Source organism: Octopus bimaculoides, chromosome 1, assembly GCF_001194135.2.
Source record: "Octopus bimaculoides isolate UCB-OBI-ISO-001 chromosome 1, ASM119413v2, whole genome shotgun sequence".
NCBI classification, from domain to species: Eukaryota; Metazoa; Mollusca; class Cephalopoda; order Octopoda; family Octopodidae; genus Octopus; species Octopus bimaculoides.
The window spans coordinates 172,719,154-172,735,066 of NC_068981.1; the positions used below are offsets into that span (position 1 = coordinate 172,719,154).

Sequence of the window (15,913 nt, forward strand, 5' to 3'; positions counted from 1 at the left end):
ACATGTGTGCATATATATATATGTGTGTGTGTGTATGTATATATATATATAAATATATGATTATACATAAATGAATAATAGAAAATAGATTGAACAACATTCTTTATCCAAATAGTGCTTTGATGGATGCTGGTGATTACTCAGTATGTAACCTTCTAACACATACCAACATGGAAAACGGACGTTAAATGATGATGATATATACATACACACATAGCACACTCATATATCCTCTATCACCTGGCCAAATTTACACAACACACCCTAGGTTATTTAGTAATCTCTACATCAAATGTACACCTGTTCTTTAGGTCCTGATTATTCACCAAATTTACATTGTGCTCCCTCCCTTTATCTACTGTTCATAATATAAAGTAGTTGGATAGATGAGAAAGAAGTCACCGAGGACTATTCAACCTCGCCAGTGTTGGTACATTAAGAAAATGCACCCAGTACAGTCTATAAAGTAGTTAGTATTAGGAAGGGCATCCAGCCATAGAAAACAAGCCAAATGATATATACAAGCTCCTAGTCCTTAGGAGCAATTGCTCCCAATGAGAAGTAACTCAAACTGTGAGAACCCATCTAACTCATACCAACATGGAAAGCTGACATAAAATGATGATGATGGTCTCACACACATTATTACTTGAATATGGAGCTCAGTTTTGTTTTCAAGTGTCTCTGGGTTTTTTTTTTTAGCTTTATTACCTGTATTATTGCTCTAACTTGAGTATTTTTTTTACTGATTAAGTACTCTTGCTAAATTGTTTTACAAGAAGAAACAGTTTTTATTATAAAGCTTTTATACACATGATTACAATATCTAGAATAGGCCAGGTATTTGGGAGCAAAACAAATCACAAAGGAAACCAAGACACCACACAGAAATATCAACATACTCTCAGCAAAATAGGCCGTTCAACTGCCCTTAAGCCACAGTGTCAACCCTGGTGCAGGCATAGAAGTGACTGCAAACCAGGATCAGTTGGTCTTCACCTGTGATGCCCATCATACCTCATAACTGCAGTCCCCAATTATAAAAGCCTTCTCAAACCATTGTTGCTCAGTGAGGTTGCATATCTATTGTCATACATAAGTTGACTTCTTATCACTTATGAAACTGATGCTAGTTGGCATCAGTTGTAATATGTATGAGTGTAATGCCTGTATGTGTACATATACAGACATACATACATACATAGGTATGTATGTATGTATGTATGTATGTATGTATATGCTCAGTAACTAACAAAAAAGAAATTCTATGTAGCTACCAAACCAAATTCAAATCTGATCTGCCTTAAAAAATGAAAGTACAGTTGGATAATGTAGTTCTAGGTTATAACTGTAACGTTGGTCATAAGTTTAGTCAATCGGAGCGGACTTGTAGCTAAACAACTGTAAGAGTTAACTTGCTGGAATGTCTATGAGCACCATGGGAACATGCTATCCATGTCCATGAGGAAACTGGCTGTTGTATTTAATATTAGCAAAGCCTGTTACTAAGGTATGATATGTAAACCTTGGAGCCAAATGTGTTTTTGAATTAATAAATTATCTGGATCTAAAACTTTCACACTGATCAAGGGCCTGTCATCTTCCTAACATCAGTTATCTCATATTAACTCCCACTAATCCTATGACAGACTATGTAAATAACTCGACTTTATATCCTTCTTTTTTCTCCCACTTCTGTCCTGTTCACTTCCAAATTTCAAACTTTGTCAAGATGACTCTGTTTTTTTCTTTTTCAAAACTAAGAAGTTAAAAAAAGTTTAACTTATGAACAACTATAATACTCCTCAATTCCCAAATATGTTCTTTTGCAGAGCACTGTCTCTCTTATAGCTTTGCACAAGGCTTTTTATCATTGGCTATTCCTCTCTTTAACTGAACCACTTTTAACTCACTTTGGTAGGAGGATCTCCCGGGACACTAGGTGATCTCCCTTGTCTTTAGTCAAGGAAAATGAGAAAAAAAAAATCTATTTTTATTTTATGATTTCCCTTTTAGTTGCAATCATATTTTTTCTGCTTCTGTGTTTAGTTTGGTCTGGGTTAGAGGTTTTATTTCTTTAAGGACATCTTATAATGACACAATTTAGCATAGTTTACAATAGCATATGGCTTAATCAAATCTTAAAGATGAATTTATTTTTGATCTCTTTTGTGTTGCACCAAATTTCTATTGTAGACTATAAATATGCTTCTTATGAATCACTTGCAACCTTTATTTTTATTCATGATATTAATCATTTCACTTCTTTTATGTCACTGTTACCTTTATACACAATTTTATTTTACTTCCTCATAAATCAAAGCTTATGTAAAAAAAAAAAAAATTTTGTTGCTTCCATTTAGGTATCAAGATTTAACAGCATTTGCAATTTAATTTTTCATTTCTCCATGGGATATATATATATATATATATAACATGAACAGTGGATTTGGTAGATAAATATTTTTTACTTGTGGATCAACAGTGCTACCAATGGCTTCATCTGGAAAGAATTTCTACAAATTTCCAAGTGTTCAGTTAAAACTGTTGGTAATCACCTCCATTTTGGATGGGACAACTTGAGATTACACAAGATAATCCATGACATCAAAATTAATAGATGCACAGATAAGAATAAGCAACTTATTTGGAGACTTCATTAATTGTTATTGACATTGAGCTTTTTGCAAGAATTTGTATTCAACACATAAACATCCATGTGCACCCATATATATATATATTAATCTAAGTGTACAGTATTATATATCCATTCAGCCAATCTTACCAGTTGGTTTCACACTAAGAGTTCAATGAGGTGTTAGGTATCAGCCTGATTATGTGACCCTGTACTGCTATATTTCATTCCATAACTGCCATCTCTGAAGAGTGCAGTGTTACTTAACATTCCATTGAATTCCTAGTGTGAAATTGGTAAAATTGGTTGTAATGGATATATAATGCTGTACACTTTGATCAATATACCCACTCTATTGACAAATATATGAGTGCATATTTTTTTTGACAGATTCTTAGATGGTACAAATATGTATACATGTACAATGTATATAACATGCAACACATACCTGCATTTTGTGGGTGTATATGCATTCATGTCTTGAACATAAAATAGTCATTGAAATTCTGAGTTCAAAAAATATAAGTTGCAAATCATGTGATATCTTAAATATATGTGTTATGTATAACATGTGTGTAATCTCATATAGTCCCATCCAGAATGGTGGTAATTACCAACATTTTTAAGCTAATGTTTGAAAAACTGTGGAAATTCTTTCCACATGAAATCATTGATAGCACTGTTAATGCACACATATGAACTAAAATTAGGTATTTTCACATATTGTTGAAGTATGTATCACTGCATTTAGTTTCTACTAACCAACCACAAAGTAATAGTTCAGAGTGAAGCAAGTAGAGGAAGTGAAGCTTGCCTGAAGCCACAGCACACATGTTGTAGCAAGGCTTCATGCCCATGTAATTAATATTTGAACACATCAGCCACTGTGCTTTTTCTTTCAACTTTTAATTCCCTCTTTCAATATATGTGATACCTTCCAAATTCTGTTTAGTTTTTCTACCATTTCTATAACTAGCAATGGTATTTCTTTCTCTAGAAACAATCTTTTAAATGACTTTACAATTATTTACATGTGAATGGGATATTCTATAATTGAGTGGTTAGAACACTGTACCCTGGTTCATTTTATTTAATGATTTATGGCTAATCAAATCATAATCAATCGCAGATTAATTTTAAGTCTTTTTGTTACTTCTACATGCTTCAAATGCTACCCACAGTCATATGCCCAGATATTTTCTGGTTTCCTTTGCTAAGGCAGAACAATAGAAACTATATATGTTAATTATAAGTCAAAACTAGGCTTCATTAACATTATATATAGGACTTACAAAAGTGTAATTAAAGATATATATTAAAAAAAAAAAGATTAATAGTCAAGAATGAAATAAAAGGACTTGAGTTACTCTACCCTGAAATTTAATCCACAATGAATTCCATCTTAATACAAGTGTCTTAATGTATTTAATAAACCAAAAAAATTGTTGTGTAGCTTTGAGAGTTTTTTTTCCCCACCTAAATATTTCACATCAAGTTTCTTTGAAATAGAGATTGGATCATCACTAATTGTTGGAGTTAATATTCTGCACCTTTTAAATATATATTTATTTATGTATTTATTTTACCAATTTTTTTATTCATTTGGCTCTAACTATACCCATCAAATACTCTGTCATTTACAGTAATGACAAGCCTGAAATTGTTCTTCTGATGGAAGATATAAACCAGATGATATAAGTATTCAAAAATTTCATAGAAACTCCAATGACCTTAAGAGACTTATTTTCATAAATAATGATTATCATCCAAGAGATTCATGTTTATGGTTTGTTTTCTTCCTGATAAGACCAGTAGGAAAGTAGTTGTTCTCATAGAGGTTCTTTTTATCTTTTATCTTTTACTTGTTTCTGTCATTAGACTGTGGTCATGCTGTGGCACTGCCTTGAAGGGTTTAGTTGAACAAATCAAACCCAATATTTTTTTTTAAGCCTGGTACATATTCTATCAAACTCTTTTTGCTGAATTGATAAGTTACATGGACATAAACAAACCAACGCCAGTTGTCAAGCAGTGGTGAGAAAAATACACACACACGCATGCACATCCGTACTCACATACACAACAGGCTTCTTTCAATTTCTGTCTACCGAATCCACTCACAAGGCTTTGGTCAGCCCAAGATGCCACATAGTACTACTGAATTCAGAACCATGTGGCTGAGAAGTAAACTTCTTATCACACAGCCACACCTCCAAATTGTTCTTTGAAAGTTTATTGTTAACAATAAAGAACAGAGCTATTTATATTACTGCAATTACTGAAAATTATATTTAAGCAGTATAAATCAATGGAAAGAAAAAAGTCTGGAAATGTTTTCCCAATACTCGAACTATATGGTTAATACTAGACATGCTAATCATTATTCTAAGAGGACATTACTATTTGGCCCTTTTCCGTTGAAATCCTTTTATTTTATTTTTTTCTATCTATATTAGCATTGTTTACATACATCTTAAATTGAAAATGTCAAGCTCTATTCTGTAAAGTTCCTATAATATAGTTTACAGTTTGGTTCACATAACTTAAGGATTTGTCAAATTTACAATACTAACCTTTAATACGCTTGGAGTATTTGGAAGAAAATTAACTTAAGGAGTACACAAGTTCAGATAGTTTAGTTTAGGATATTATCATAGGAAAATAGTGTTCATCAGTGAGCAGCAGCTAGTCTACAAAAGCTTTTTTTTATCAATACATTGCTTCCCTCCTTACTAAGAAGCCACTGTAAACAATCCAGAGAAACTAGGGAACATTTGGATATAAGTAATTAGACTAAATAAAGTATCAGACTGTTAAAAGTAGAATCACCAACTTTAAATCCTCTAAATCTTACATTTATCAGTAGTCTGATATTAATTTATCTTACTCTGTTTAAAAGTAAACTTGCACAAAGATTATTGAATTTGTTCAGCAGAAATCCAAACTTATATTGAAACTTTTTGCCTAGCATAAATCTATTTGGTTATATTCATAGCAAGAGCTTAAGATTATTCCATTAAGATAGCATACAGAACAAAAGTTATTTGTATAAGGATCTATTAATCATCCATAAAATGATGATCTACTGAAATGTTATAACTTTGAAATAATTAATGCCAGTGCATTCACACTTTATCCAACAAATGCTGTCAAAGAAAATTATATAAAATAATTCCTAATAGTTATTATGATTTAGTAGAAATACAGTCATATTTTTTTAGCAGCTGGGATTTGGAGCATAGATTAAAACTGTCATGCAATACTATTGAAAACTCCTCATTAATTCTTCAGCAAATTTTCTATTAGTTTATAATTTGATTCATGCCTATCAATATAAACTTGCAAAATTTTTGGATTTTTTTTTTTTTTTAACAGGGAGGGTAAGGAAATCTAACTGTAGCACAACTGTCTTTTACATACAAGCTCATGTACACCTCCCCATACAGACAGCTTGTGTATATTTTTTCATAAACTTTATGAATATCCTGCCATTTCATCTTTTAAAAAATATTTACAACAGATGATTGGAGAGTTATCTATCTGAAAGTAAATATTTGTTTTTTAACGTGACTATTCTTGGCAGTTGATATTTATACTGAGATTTATTTGATAAAATGGTCATAGCTTAGGAGAGTAAGTAGGATTGTGATTTTGGTTATATTATGCTTGAAAGTTTAAGCCTCCAACCTTAATATACTATTAGTAATACAGTATATAAGACGGCTGAGCAAGTCAAACAACTATAGAATTCTAAATATTTGTTAACAGAAGCATTTAAAAGAAAAATCATTATCTTTGGTGTGTAAGGTATTGCTTATTTTCTGTTATAGCTCTTTTGAAGCAAAATAAAAGGGAGTGAAATGAGGGTTGTTATTTAAGTATAGAGGCAAATGAAGAATTGAAATATTTACTGGAGTTATGAGTTCAGTTGACTCCAAGTGCATCGTTAGGTTCTTGGAAAGAACACTTTATTCTACATTACTTTGGTTGTTGAAAGTATGTGGAAACATATGTTGGTATTCTTTAACAATACATAGAGTTTCAATTTCTGTATACTCCAGTCATACTCTATCTGTTTTCTAGAAACCAAAAATCTTGTGGCACCTTTTTTAATCTCTTTTTATGTGAGGATACTTAAATTTCTCATGACCATTATTACATTTTTCAACATGACAAACATTTGTTTATCTACTGGTAGCATATCATGAAGGTAGAAAAACTCTGACTACCACTAACTATAAATATGATGGTGCAATTGTTTAAAACCAAATCTAACACTATTTGCTAGCTCCCTAAGGACCATCTCATTGTGAAGAGTAAGTAAATCGATAGCTTCACTGCAGAGAATACAGTGTGAGAGTATGAAAGAGGGAAAAGTAAATATATGCCCTTTACAGTTACATTTCAAGAGAGTGTCTGATGAAGGGCCTATGGTTAGAAGGTTAGCATGTGACATTAGAATTTGTTTTAAATATTTGCACCTTCATTATAGATGAAGGTTTGGAAGACTGTTTCTATCTTTATAACATGATTTTGATAAATAAAAGTGGGAATTTACTCAAAATTACTAATATGTAGCCTCTTTTAATCTAACAAAATGGATAACCCATCATGGGTCTGAAACCAAGGATGCTGGAAAATTGATGTTCTGTGTATAGCTTAGCTTTGATTTCACTATATTTGTTTCATGCCCATATGCTCTTACATATATGATTCACAAAATATACAGTATCCTAAATGTTTATTGAGAACCTAAATTTCATGTTCCATCATAGATGAGACAAGACAACCTGATTATTGAAATGGGTAGTGATAGTAGCTGAGCCAAGCTTAATTAAGTATCTTCCCTGGAACATGAAACTTAAGTCATTGCCAATGAACATTTAAGATTCTGATTATGAAATATTCATAACTCTCAAATGTATTAGGTGCTTTAATTTGCTGTGCCTATCAACAAATGAACAGTGAGCGTGTAATTTTTTTTAATGAATATGTGGCCTTTTCTAAATAGGTTTATCTTTTTACATAATCAGAAGTGGAACTTTATCTTATGAGACTAAAAGGAAAAGCTATGCCATTCCAAATGGGTTTATGTGTGCTTGTATATGTATGTGAACCCTGCTCATAGACACAGAATTACACAATGATATTTTAAAGCACATATTTGTTCATGATTTTTAGTTTTAAACTTGATAGCTATGCATGTATTTTTTGGCATTAACACTTCAGTTGACAGTTATTTCTGAAATAATTATGCTTTTGCATGCACACGCACACACACACACACACACACACACACACACATACAGTCATTCATTGATTCATATTTAAAATAAGCTTTTCTTTGTGTATTCAGTAAATACTGTGAGGAGTGATAATCACCAACATATAACAAGAAAAAGAATACAGAAATGCTACAAAATCTTTTGATATTTCATAATAGATTATTAAGTAATAATGTGAATTAAACAGTTTTTATGTATTCTTAAGTAACTAAAATGACTTCAATGATGCAAGGATATATAGCATTTCAGAAACATAACACGCTAACATTTCCATGATTCACCTTGAAAATATATATTTGTTAAAAATAGAATTAAGAAAATAAAGAATAAAAGATGTTAATTAGTTTTGAGAAAGTAAATGATTTTGATGTTCACAATATAAATATATTCTACCAAAGCATGATGAATTTTTTTTTTTTTTTGGTCTTCCTTTTAATTTTAAAATATATTTGTTATTCATAATAATTATGGTTTTAATCATTTAATATCACTACTGTTTAGTTTTTTTAAGTACTAAAATATTAATTTTTGCTTATTCTGTTGAAAACTGTTTTAGAATGTTTGATATTTTTATCAAAAGACTCATAAATAATGAATTATTCTTTTATTTATGAATTAATAAGAAATATTCTTTTAAAGCTTTGATTATTCAAGTGTTCTTGTATAAAGTATCTAGTATTTCAAACTGATTTAAAAAACTTAAGACATTTTGCATGTAATAATATTTTATCAAATCTTCTTATAATTTTATTGATAATAAATAGGTGTTGTGCTTATACCATCCGTAACAAATATTGTCAATTGTGTTTAACTTTTTTTCTCCATTTTTATCTTTTATAGAATGATGAGCAAATCTTCAACTGAAGAGAGTGAGCTTGAAACTCCTCCTCCTCTTCCGGAAAAGCAGCGCATCTCAAGTGCCACCACCTTAAACATGATGGGAAGCAGCAAAGGAGATAGCAATGGCCACTCTTCTTCAAGCCAATCCCCACTTAGTAGCATGCTTTTTCCTAGTCCATCTCAAGACCATTCTCTAGGTGGTTGTAGCAATAGCTCAGGACTAGTAACTCCATCCAGTCAATCGCCACGCAGTTGTTCCCCTTTAAGTCGCTCTCCCGCCAGCAGTATTGGTTCTGGTCTCAACCAATCAATGGATGATTTACTTAGCAGTAGTAATCGAAGTAGTAGAACTAATAGTTTTTCTTATGCATCTTCAGATTCAAGGTTAGGTTTCATTCTTATTTCTACATAATTTTATTTCCATATGTAAATTTAACTTACTTCTATAGGGAAAACAATCTCGCACCATTCATCTGTGAATCAATATAGCTCAATTTAAAGTATTATAAAATGAATCCATTTGCCAACTGCATTAAGCAAACAATATTGTATTGAATAAACTATGTTTATTGATGATATTTTTCTTTTTAACTTTGAAATTGTAAATACATATAAATATAATTTCACAAATTTTAAAACTTTCTTTGAATCTTAGTAAATTTTTTTAGCTATTTTTCAAAATATTTTGTCCTTTTTTTCCCCACCTCTTTTCTAGTTACAAAATTTTAATCTGAAATATCAAAATTTCATATGTTTATATCAAATGTTTAATTGCAGGAGTGCTACAATGGAAAGCAGTGTTGAATATGCTCTTGCTGTTGATGAAATTAACCAGCTGACCAAAAAGATCAACCAGCTAACAACAAGCATCAAGGAAGTTCCACCTCCTGTGCCTGCAAAGGGTTCAAAATCGCCCCGCTTCCCATCACATTATGACAATGTACCACTGGGAGAAGGTTCTGGGGGCTTACCGGTCAGTGGCTTGGTGGGGATATGTGCTAATACTACTGGCATGAGCCAAACCATCAGTCACATGAGCAGTCACAGCACTTCTTGTAGCAGTAGCAGTAGCCTGAATACGCGCATGGTCTCTCATTTCAACAGTGCTATGGCCAGTGGCATGCCATCCTTCTCACACTTTCACTCTCATAAATCCAGCTCTTATTTCTTCTCACAAAGTTCACAAGAAACCATATCCAGTTCAGAATTCTCATCTGGTATCAGTCATTCAAGTTTGGAGAGTTTACATCAGCATGGACCACCACCATTACCACCAAAGAAGAAACATAGTATGTGGTTTCAAATTGTTTTTCTACATTTTTGTAATGTTACAATACTTCTCCAAATTTAGAATCTCCAAATTAAAAAAGTAGGATAAAGAATTATACTTTATATTAAGAAATAACAAAACACAAGATACTTATTAAAATATATTTATATACTAAAATTTATTGGGCTTCTTTTTTACTATATGAAGATGGAATTAAAAAGAAGAGTTTGGGTTATGGGAAACTGATGACCTCACCAGATAAGTAAAACAGTTTTCATCTTGGAAAAACTAAAGTTTCATTGACTTTTACTGAAGGATTATAGATAACCAAAAATATTGCTAAACAAAATTAATAACATGACAAATTGCTATTTTGTTGTTATTAATTTGCTACCTTATTTCTATTTCACATCACACCCACATTAACGTTTTCTGTTCCTTCTTCTGAATCACCATTACTTTACACCTATTGCCTGAAAAGACAGAAAGGTGATTTACTTTTTGTCTTTCACTGCACTTTCACCTTCAAAATGTAACTGCAATGATGTTTATTCTCACAATGGACTAATGGAATTAGTTATTGTGAACTCATATCAGTGTATCACCACTTTCACCACCAATTGTTAATTTCACTTGAAGTTCTGTGCATAAAATACAGGAGTGGCTGTGTGGTAAGTAGCTTGCTTACCAACCACATGGATCCGGGTTCATTCCCACTGCGTGGCACCTTGGACACATGTCTTCTACTATAGCCTTGGGCCAACCAAAGCCTTGTGAGTGGATTTGGTAGACAGAAACTGAAAGAAGCCTGTCGTATATATGTGTGTATATATATATATCATCATCATCATCATCATCGTTTAACGTCCGCTTTCCATGCTAGAATTTTAGTAACCTACTGAAGCTTTCAACAGTCTACTGAGCTAATTTAGTGACATCTGATGAATAAATCAAATAACAAGCAAACAGTTATATATACTCATGCATGTATTGTATCAGAACATTATTTTTAACAGTAAACTAATAAGGCAACAAATTTACTTTGAAGCTAAATTATTTGGGATTGATTACATTTTATATAAAGTTAAAATAAATATCATCAAATAGATTTTCATTTGCTGTTATCTTCGGTAGGGTCCAAATTTCATTTCATCCCCCTTTCAGTATTCAAAATTGTTTTGTTTTTTTAGGGGGGGGGGATCTTAAAGCTTTTAGAATCCTATTAAATTTCTTTTCATTCCCTTTATTTTTTTCACCAACAAATTTTATCACTATTTTGGCATTCATTTTGTATAGAATTAATAAAATAATTTTTGTCTTAGTAATAACAAATCTTTGATTTCCTCATTAATGTAATTCCCTTTTACGTCTGTTTTCCAGTTCAAACGTATATGCAAACATTTGGCTCCTGTGTGCAGCCTAATGCTACAGAATTAGCGCACATATCTCGCCGATCACTTAACTTCTTCGAGGCTGAATGGAAACATCACCAGAAAGAGTTACATAGGTCAATATATCCTCGATCTAATACTATCAGTGTCATCTCTGATATCTCTAGTGGAAGTTCAGATAATACGTCTGGCATTGGCTCAGCTGAAAATATGGGAACTCCTCCTGCACTTCCAGCTAAATTGGGACGAGTAAGTATTCCAGAAAATAACTGGACATTTTGAATATTTAACACGCACAAAACACCACTGAGAAAATTGTTTGTAATTCTATTTTTGTTTAATATATATATATATATACTGTTTGGTAAAAGTTTTCTTTATAACCATGTGATTCCAGATTTTCATCCTACTGCATTGCATATTGGGTAAGGGTCATCTATCATAGCTTCAGGCTGACCACTCTCTTAGTAGTGAAATATAGTAGATCAAAACTGCAGTCCACGTGTGTGTTTGTATATAGCAGTGTAAAATACATGTTTAAATCCATAGTAAGAGAGGTAACTCTCAGAAGGGATATAAATCTGATCAAATTTATACTATTACATAAACATCGATATAATTAATAGCAGTCTACACCAAATAAAATAATGTTTCCATGTCATTTTACCATCATTAACTGCTGCCTTCTTGATCTTCAAATTTGACTCTTGATCTATGAGTCTTGAGGACCAAGTGCTCCAGGAAACTTGTTTATGAATTAACTGAGATATCAAGTTTAATGCATGAGCAGAAGAAGGAACTAAAAAAAAAAAAAAACATTAAAAATTGAGAGTTAATAGTGAAAATGGCAAAATGATTAATACTTAAAACTTTCATAGACCATTCATGAAGTAGTAATATTAATTATGTGTCAGAATGTGTGTTGGATGTATGAATGACATTATTCTAGAATAACCCAGTTAAGTTTGTAAAAATATATAACCAGCTGGAATGATAAAAAATGTATATGAATTAACACTGATATATAGATATATAAATTTTTATATGGAGATTAGAATATAAGGCACTCTTATAACAAAAATATGTCCCAGAAAATCAACCTGAGTCTTATAAACACAAGATTAGAGTCTGGATTATTGGCAGAGAGTGATTCAGGTGCTGCATTGCTGTTTAAAATGAACTACAAACATCTCTGTTACAAGCATGTTTCCTAGAGTTATTAGTATTTTCTAAGAAAACAATGTTTTTCAAATAAAACACCACCAGTTATCATTGCCTTCCATGCTGGCATGGATTGGACTTACTCCAACCCATGATGGTCTTTATTTATTGGAAGTCACTGTTTTCATAGATTGGTGCTAATACATGTCATTTGACTTGGATTCTACTGTTGGATGCCCTTCCTATTGCCAACCCCTTTACTGAGTATGTTGGTGCATTTTCTTGTAGCACTAACACAAGAGCAGTTGAATAGTCTTTGACACAAGCTGCATGATATGATATATTATTAGCTAATAATTCATTTTATATGGTGATATTTTTAACAAAATTTAAATAACCTTATATTTCAAATTTTTAGAGAAGTTATGAGGCAAAAATTCTTTAATAGACTTACATAAGAGCATTTTAAGTTGTATACAAAATACTAAGTTATAAATAAATAAAACAAGTTATAGCTTTATGAAACCAGTCAAAATTATGATTATTTGTGAATTTAATCGAAAGCACAAGAGTAGCAAAACTTTTTGTATGTGTGTGTGTGTGTGTTAATACTAGCTGGTGAATTCTCATAAGGATCTAAATATATCAATCAAATTTTAAATTAATTTGCTGATGATGAAGACTATGAATGGCAAGCAAAAACATCATTTATAAAATATTTTCAAGAAAGGGCCTGCCAAAATTGAGTCCTGATTATACTTTCCAACAGCATTTTACCATTTATTGGGTTCATTTATCATCTTCTCTATGAGGTTTGACATCCTGAAATTAAATTTCACTATTTCTGCCCATGCATGTCTTCCTTGATCTTTCTCTTCCACAGTTTCCTTCTACTTGGATTTCTCCTAGTACTGTACCCATTTAGCATCCATACCAATGTCTTCAACTATCAAGCATTCTACATCTGATACCATTTTTGTCTATTTTCTCTCAGCTCATTCACTTGATTCATTCAATTATATTAACAAACCATTTTTGTAATTAGTCTTCTAACAGACAGAGCCAAGCATCTACAATATCCAGCCAATCAGATGCCTCAATTGAAGGTCCTGCAGAAGTAGTTCGAGAAAAATCTGCTAGTATGATAGAACCGCCAGTTGTTCCACCTACAACTCCTGAAATGTAAGTAAAATACAATATACACTTAATCATTAGTATAACTATGTTAATGTTATAGTCATACAATGGGGCTTTAGAGTCAAACTCTTTTTTTACTTATTTAACTTTTTCATCTCAGAAAACCTATGTATATGTACATATGTTTCGCAACCAGTGGACAAAGAGGTAGTTGCCTTAAATAACGTGCTAATTAATTATTATACATCCAGTGTACATATACTTTTGTCAATGTCAAGTTTTGCGCCACATAGAATTTTGACATATACTTGACTATTAAAAATTAGAAGGAAATTACCTCATTACAAAATTTCAGTTATCCAGGTGAAAAACTGATTTTACAACTTAGAATATTCAGCAATACATACATTCATTTTTATATATAAAGATTACTTTTGTTATTCAAACCTTCATAGAAATCAATTGTCTTATAGGGAACTGAAGCGGTCATCAGCCCCTGCTGAAGTTAGTGAACAGACGAAAAAAAATGATAAATCCGTATCTCCAAAATCGGAAATCCTTAAAGATGCTGACTCAGACTTTATAGAATTGAAACCATTAGATGATGTGGATGTTTCTGATCAATTGATCAGAAAAAGACCAGTAAGTATTGCATTCTCTATTTCTACACTAGAATAAGAACTTGATACACTCATCACCCTTCTTCTCCAATTTAGATATCTATAACCTATATAGACACAGATATTTAAATTGTATTGGATGATAAACGGAAAAAAAATAATGTGAATTCATAAGTTTCTTGCTCTTATTTCTCTGATCCATCAGATGAAAAATAGAGCATTGGAAAACTGAGAAAATTGTGGGATGTTAAAAGCATCAGTCAGTGTTCATGTCTGGGACACATACATTGAAATTTACATATGCAACTAAATGGTAAGTGTTGTGTAAACAGTACAATGTGTCTGTGAGAGGAAATAGTATGCTCACAAACAAAATTATACTGGATTAAAATGAGATTTGTAGAGACTCGCTATGTTACAAATAGTCCAACTTTAACACTGGAAATTATAATGCTCTTTATTTGTGTTAATAATAGCAACTGTGCCTCAGTTGCATTCAAATCATACACACATTAGATATCTAGTATCCTTCCTTTCTTTTGTATCTACACAGATACTCAGAGAGAAAATGTCAAATTCAAAATGTTTCTCCATTCCTATATAGATTGACACTAATTAATAGTTAGGTATTTAACTCTTATTTATTACTTGATTTCAGGCGTTCTTATATTTCTCAATAACTACTGACTCATCTAATTTTCCATATTTGTCATGTTTCTATTTTTTAGACAGAAGTGGGACCAGAAATAAGAGGTGGATCAGTCGATGCTCTTCTTGTGCATGCTACAGTTGCAAGCAAAAGTGGTAAGTCACTTTAAACTTTTTTCTTCCTAATTTCATCTATTATGAATTTACACATTCAAAAATATTAGTCATATTACTTGAGTCACAGATTATTTTTCTCTGTTCTTCATTCCAATAAACCTACCATCTACCTTTGGTTAAATTTATACTCTTTAAGATTATTTTATTATTGTTTTATATTTTACTTAATTATAGCCATTTTTACTTTTCATAGAAAATTTATTCAGTGATGAAATATTTTGGTTTCATGGATTTCAATTGCTCTATATATTACCAAGGCAGTTTCAATTATGTTTTTGTAATTAATTTCATTTCTGTTTAACCATTATATCATTTATTATCATTACTGTGGGCACTCTGAGAATTGCATCCTGTTAAAATAGATTTTCTTGGCCATTCTGCAAAATGTTGAAAATTTACCTATATATGTGTGTAGAAAGGTGGATGCATGGCTAGAAAGAAGGAAATGAAATAGCCTAGTTCTATTACTTCTAAGTGAAATTTTTTAAATACTTAAAGAATAGCTTCTCTTTTCCACAAACTCAACTTATTTTGTAGAGTAAAATTTCTGAACATTTTATTTAGTTTATCAAAATTCTATAATAACTTGCTTACATGTGACAGTAATTTATTTCAGATGATAAAAGAACAAATTTTCTCTATCCAGCTTTCTTATTATGAAATATATAAACAAAATTTAATATGCTTGTTTCTTTAGTTATTGTTTGACAAAAAGTCCATTTAGTGGATATAGTTTTACCACCATTTTC

General features: G+C 31.3%; 1 protein-coding gene across 6 annotated transcripts in view; it reads left to right on the forward strand.

Annotated features, from left to right (window-relative positions):
• Positions 1-15,913, forward strand: part of LOC106880457 (rap guanine nucleotide exchange factor 1) — a 199,609-nt gene that overhangs the window by 154,259 nt on the left and 29,437 nt on the right. For all 6 annotated transcript variants that reach the window (XM_052972647.1, XM_052972635.1, XM_052972641.1 and 3 more), the window contains 6 exons: positions 8,761-9,144; positions 9,538-10,049; positions 11,411-11,670; positions 13,628-13,764; positions 14,193-14,361; positions 15,068-15,143. In XM_052972647.1, coding sequence (XP_052828607.1) covers positions 8,761-9,144; positions 9,538-10,049; positions 11,411-11,670; positions 13,628-13,764; positions 14,193-14,361; positions 15,068-15,143 — 1,538 coding nt within the window. The remainder of the gene's footprint in view (positions 1-8,760; positions 9,145-9,537; positions 10,050-11,410; positions 11,671-13,627; positions 13,765-14,192; positions 14,362-15,067; positions 15,144-15,913) is intronic.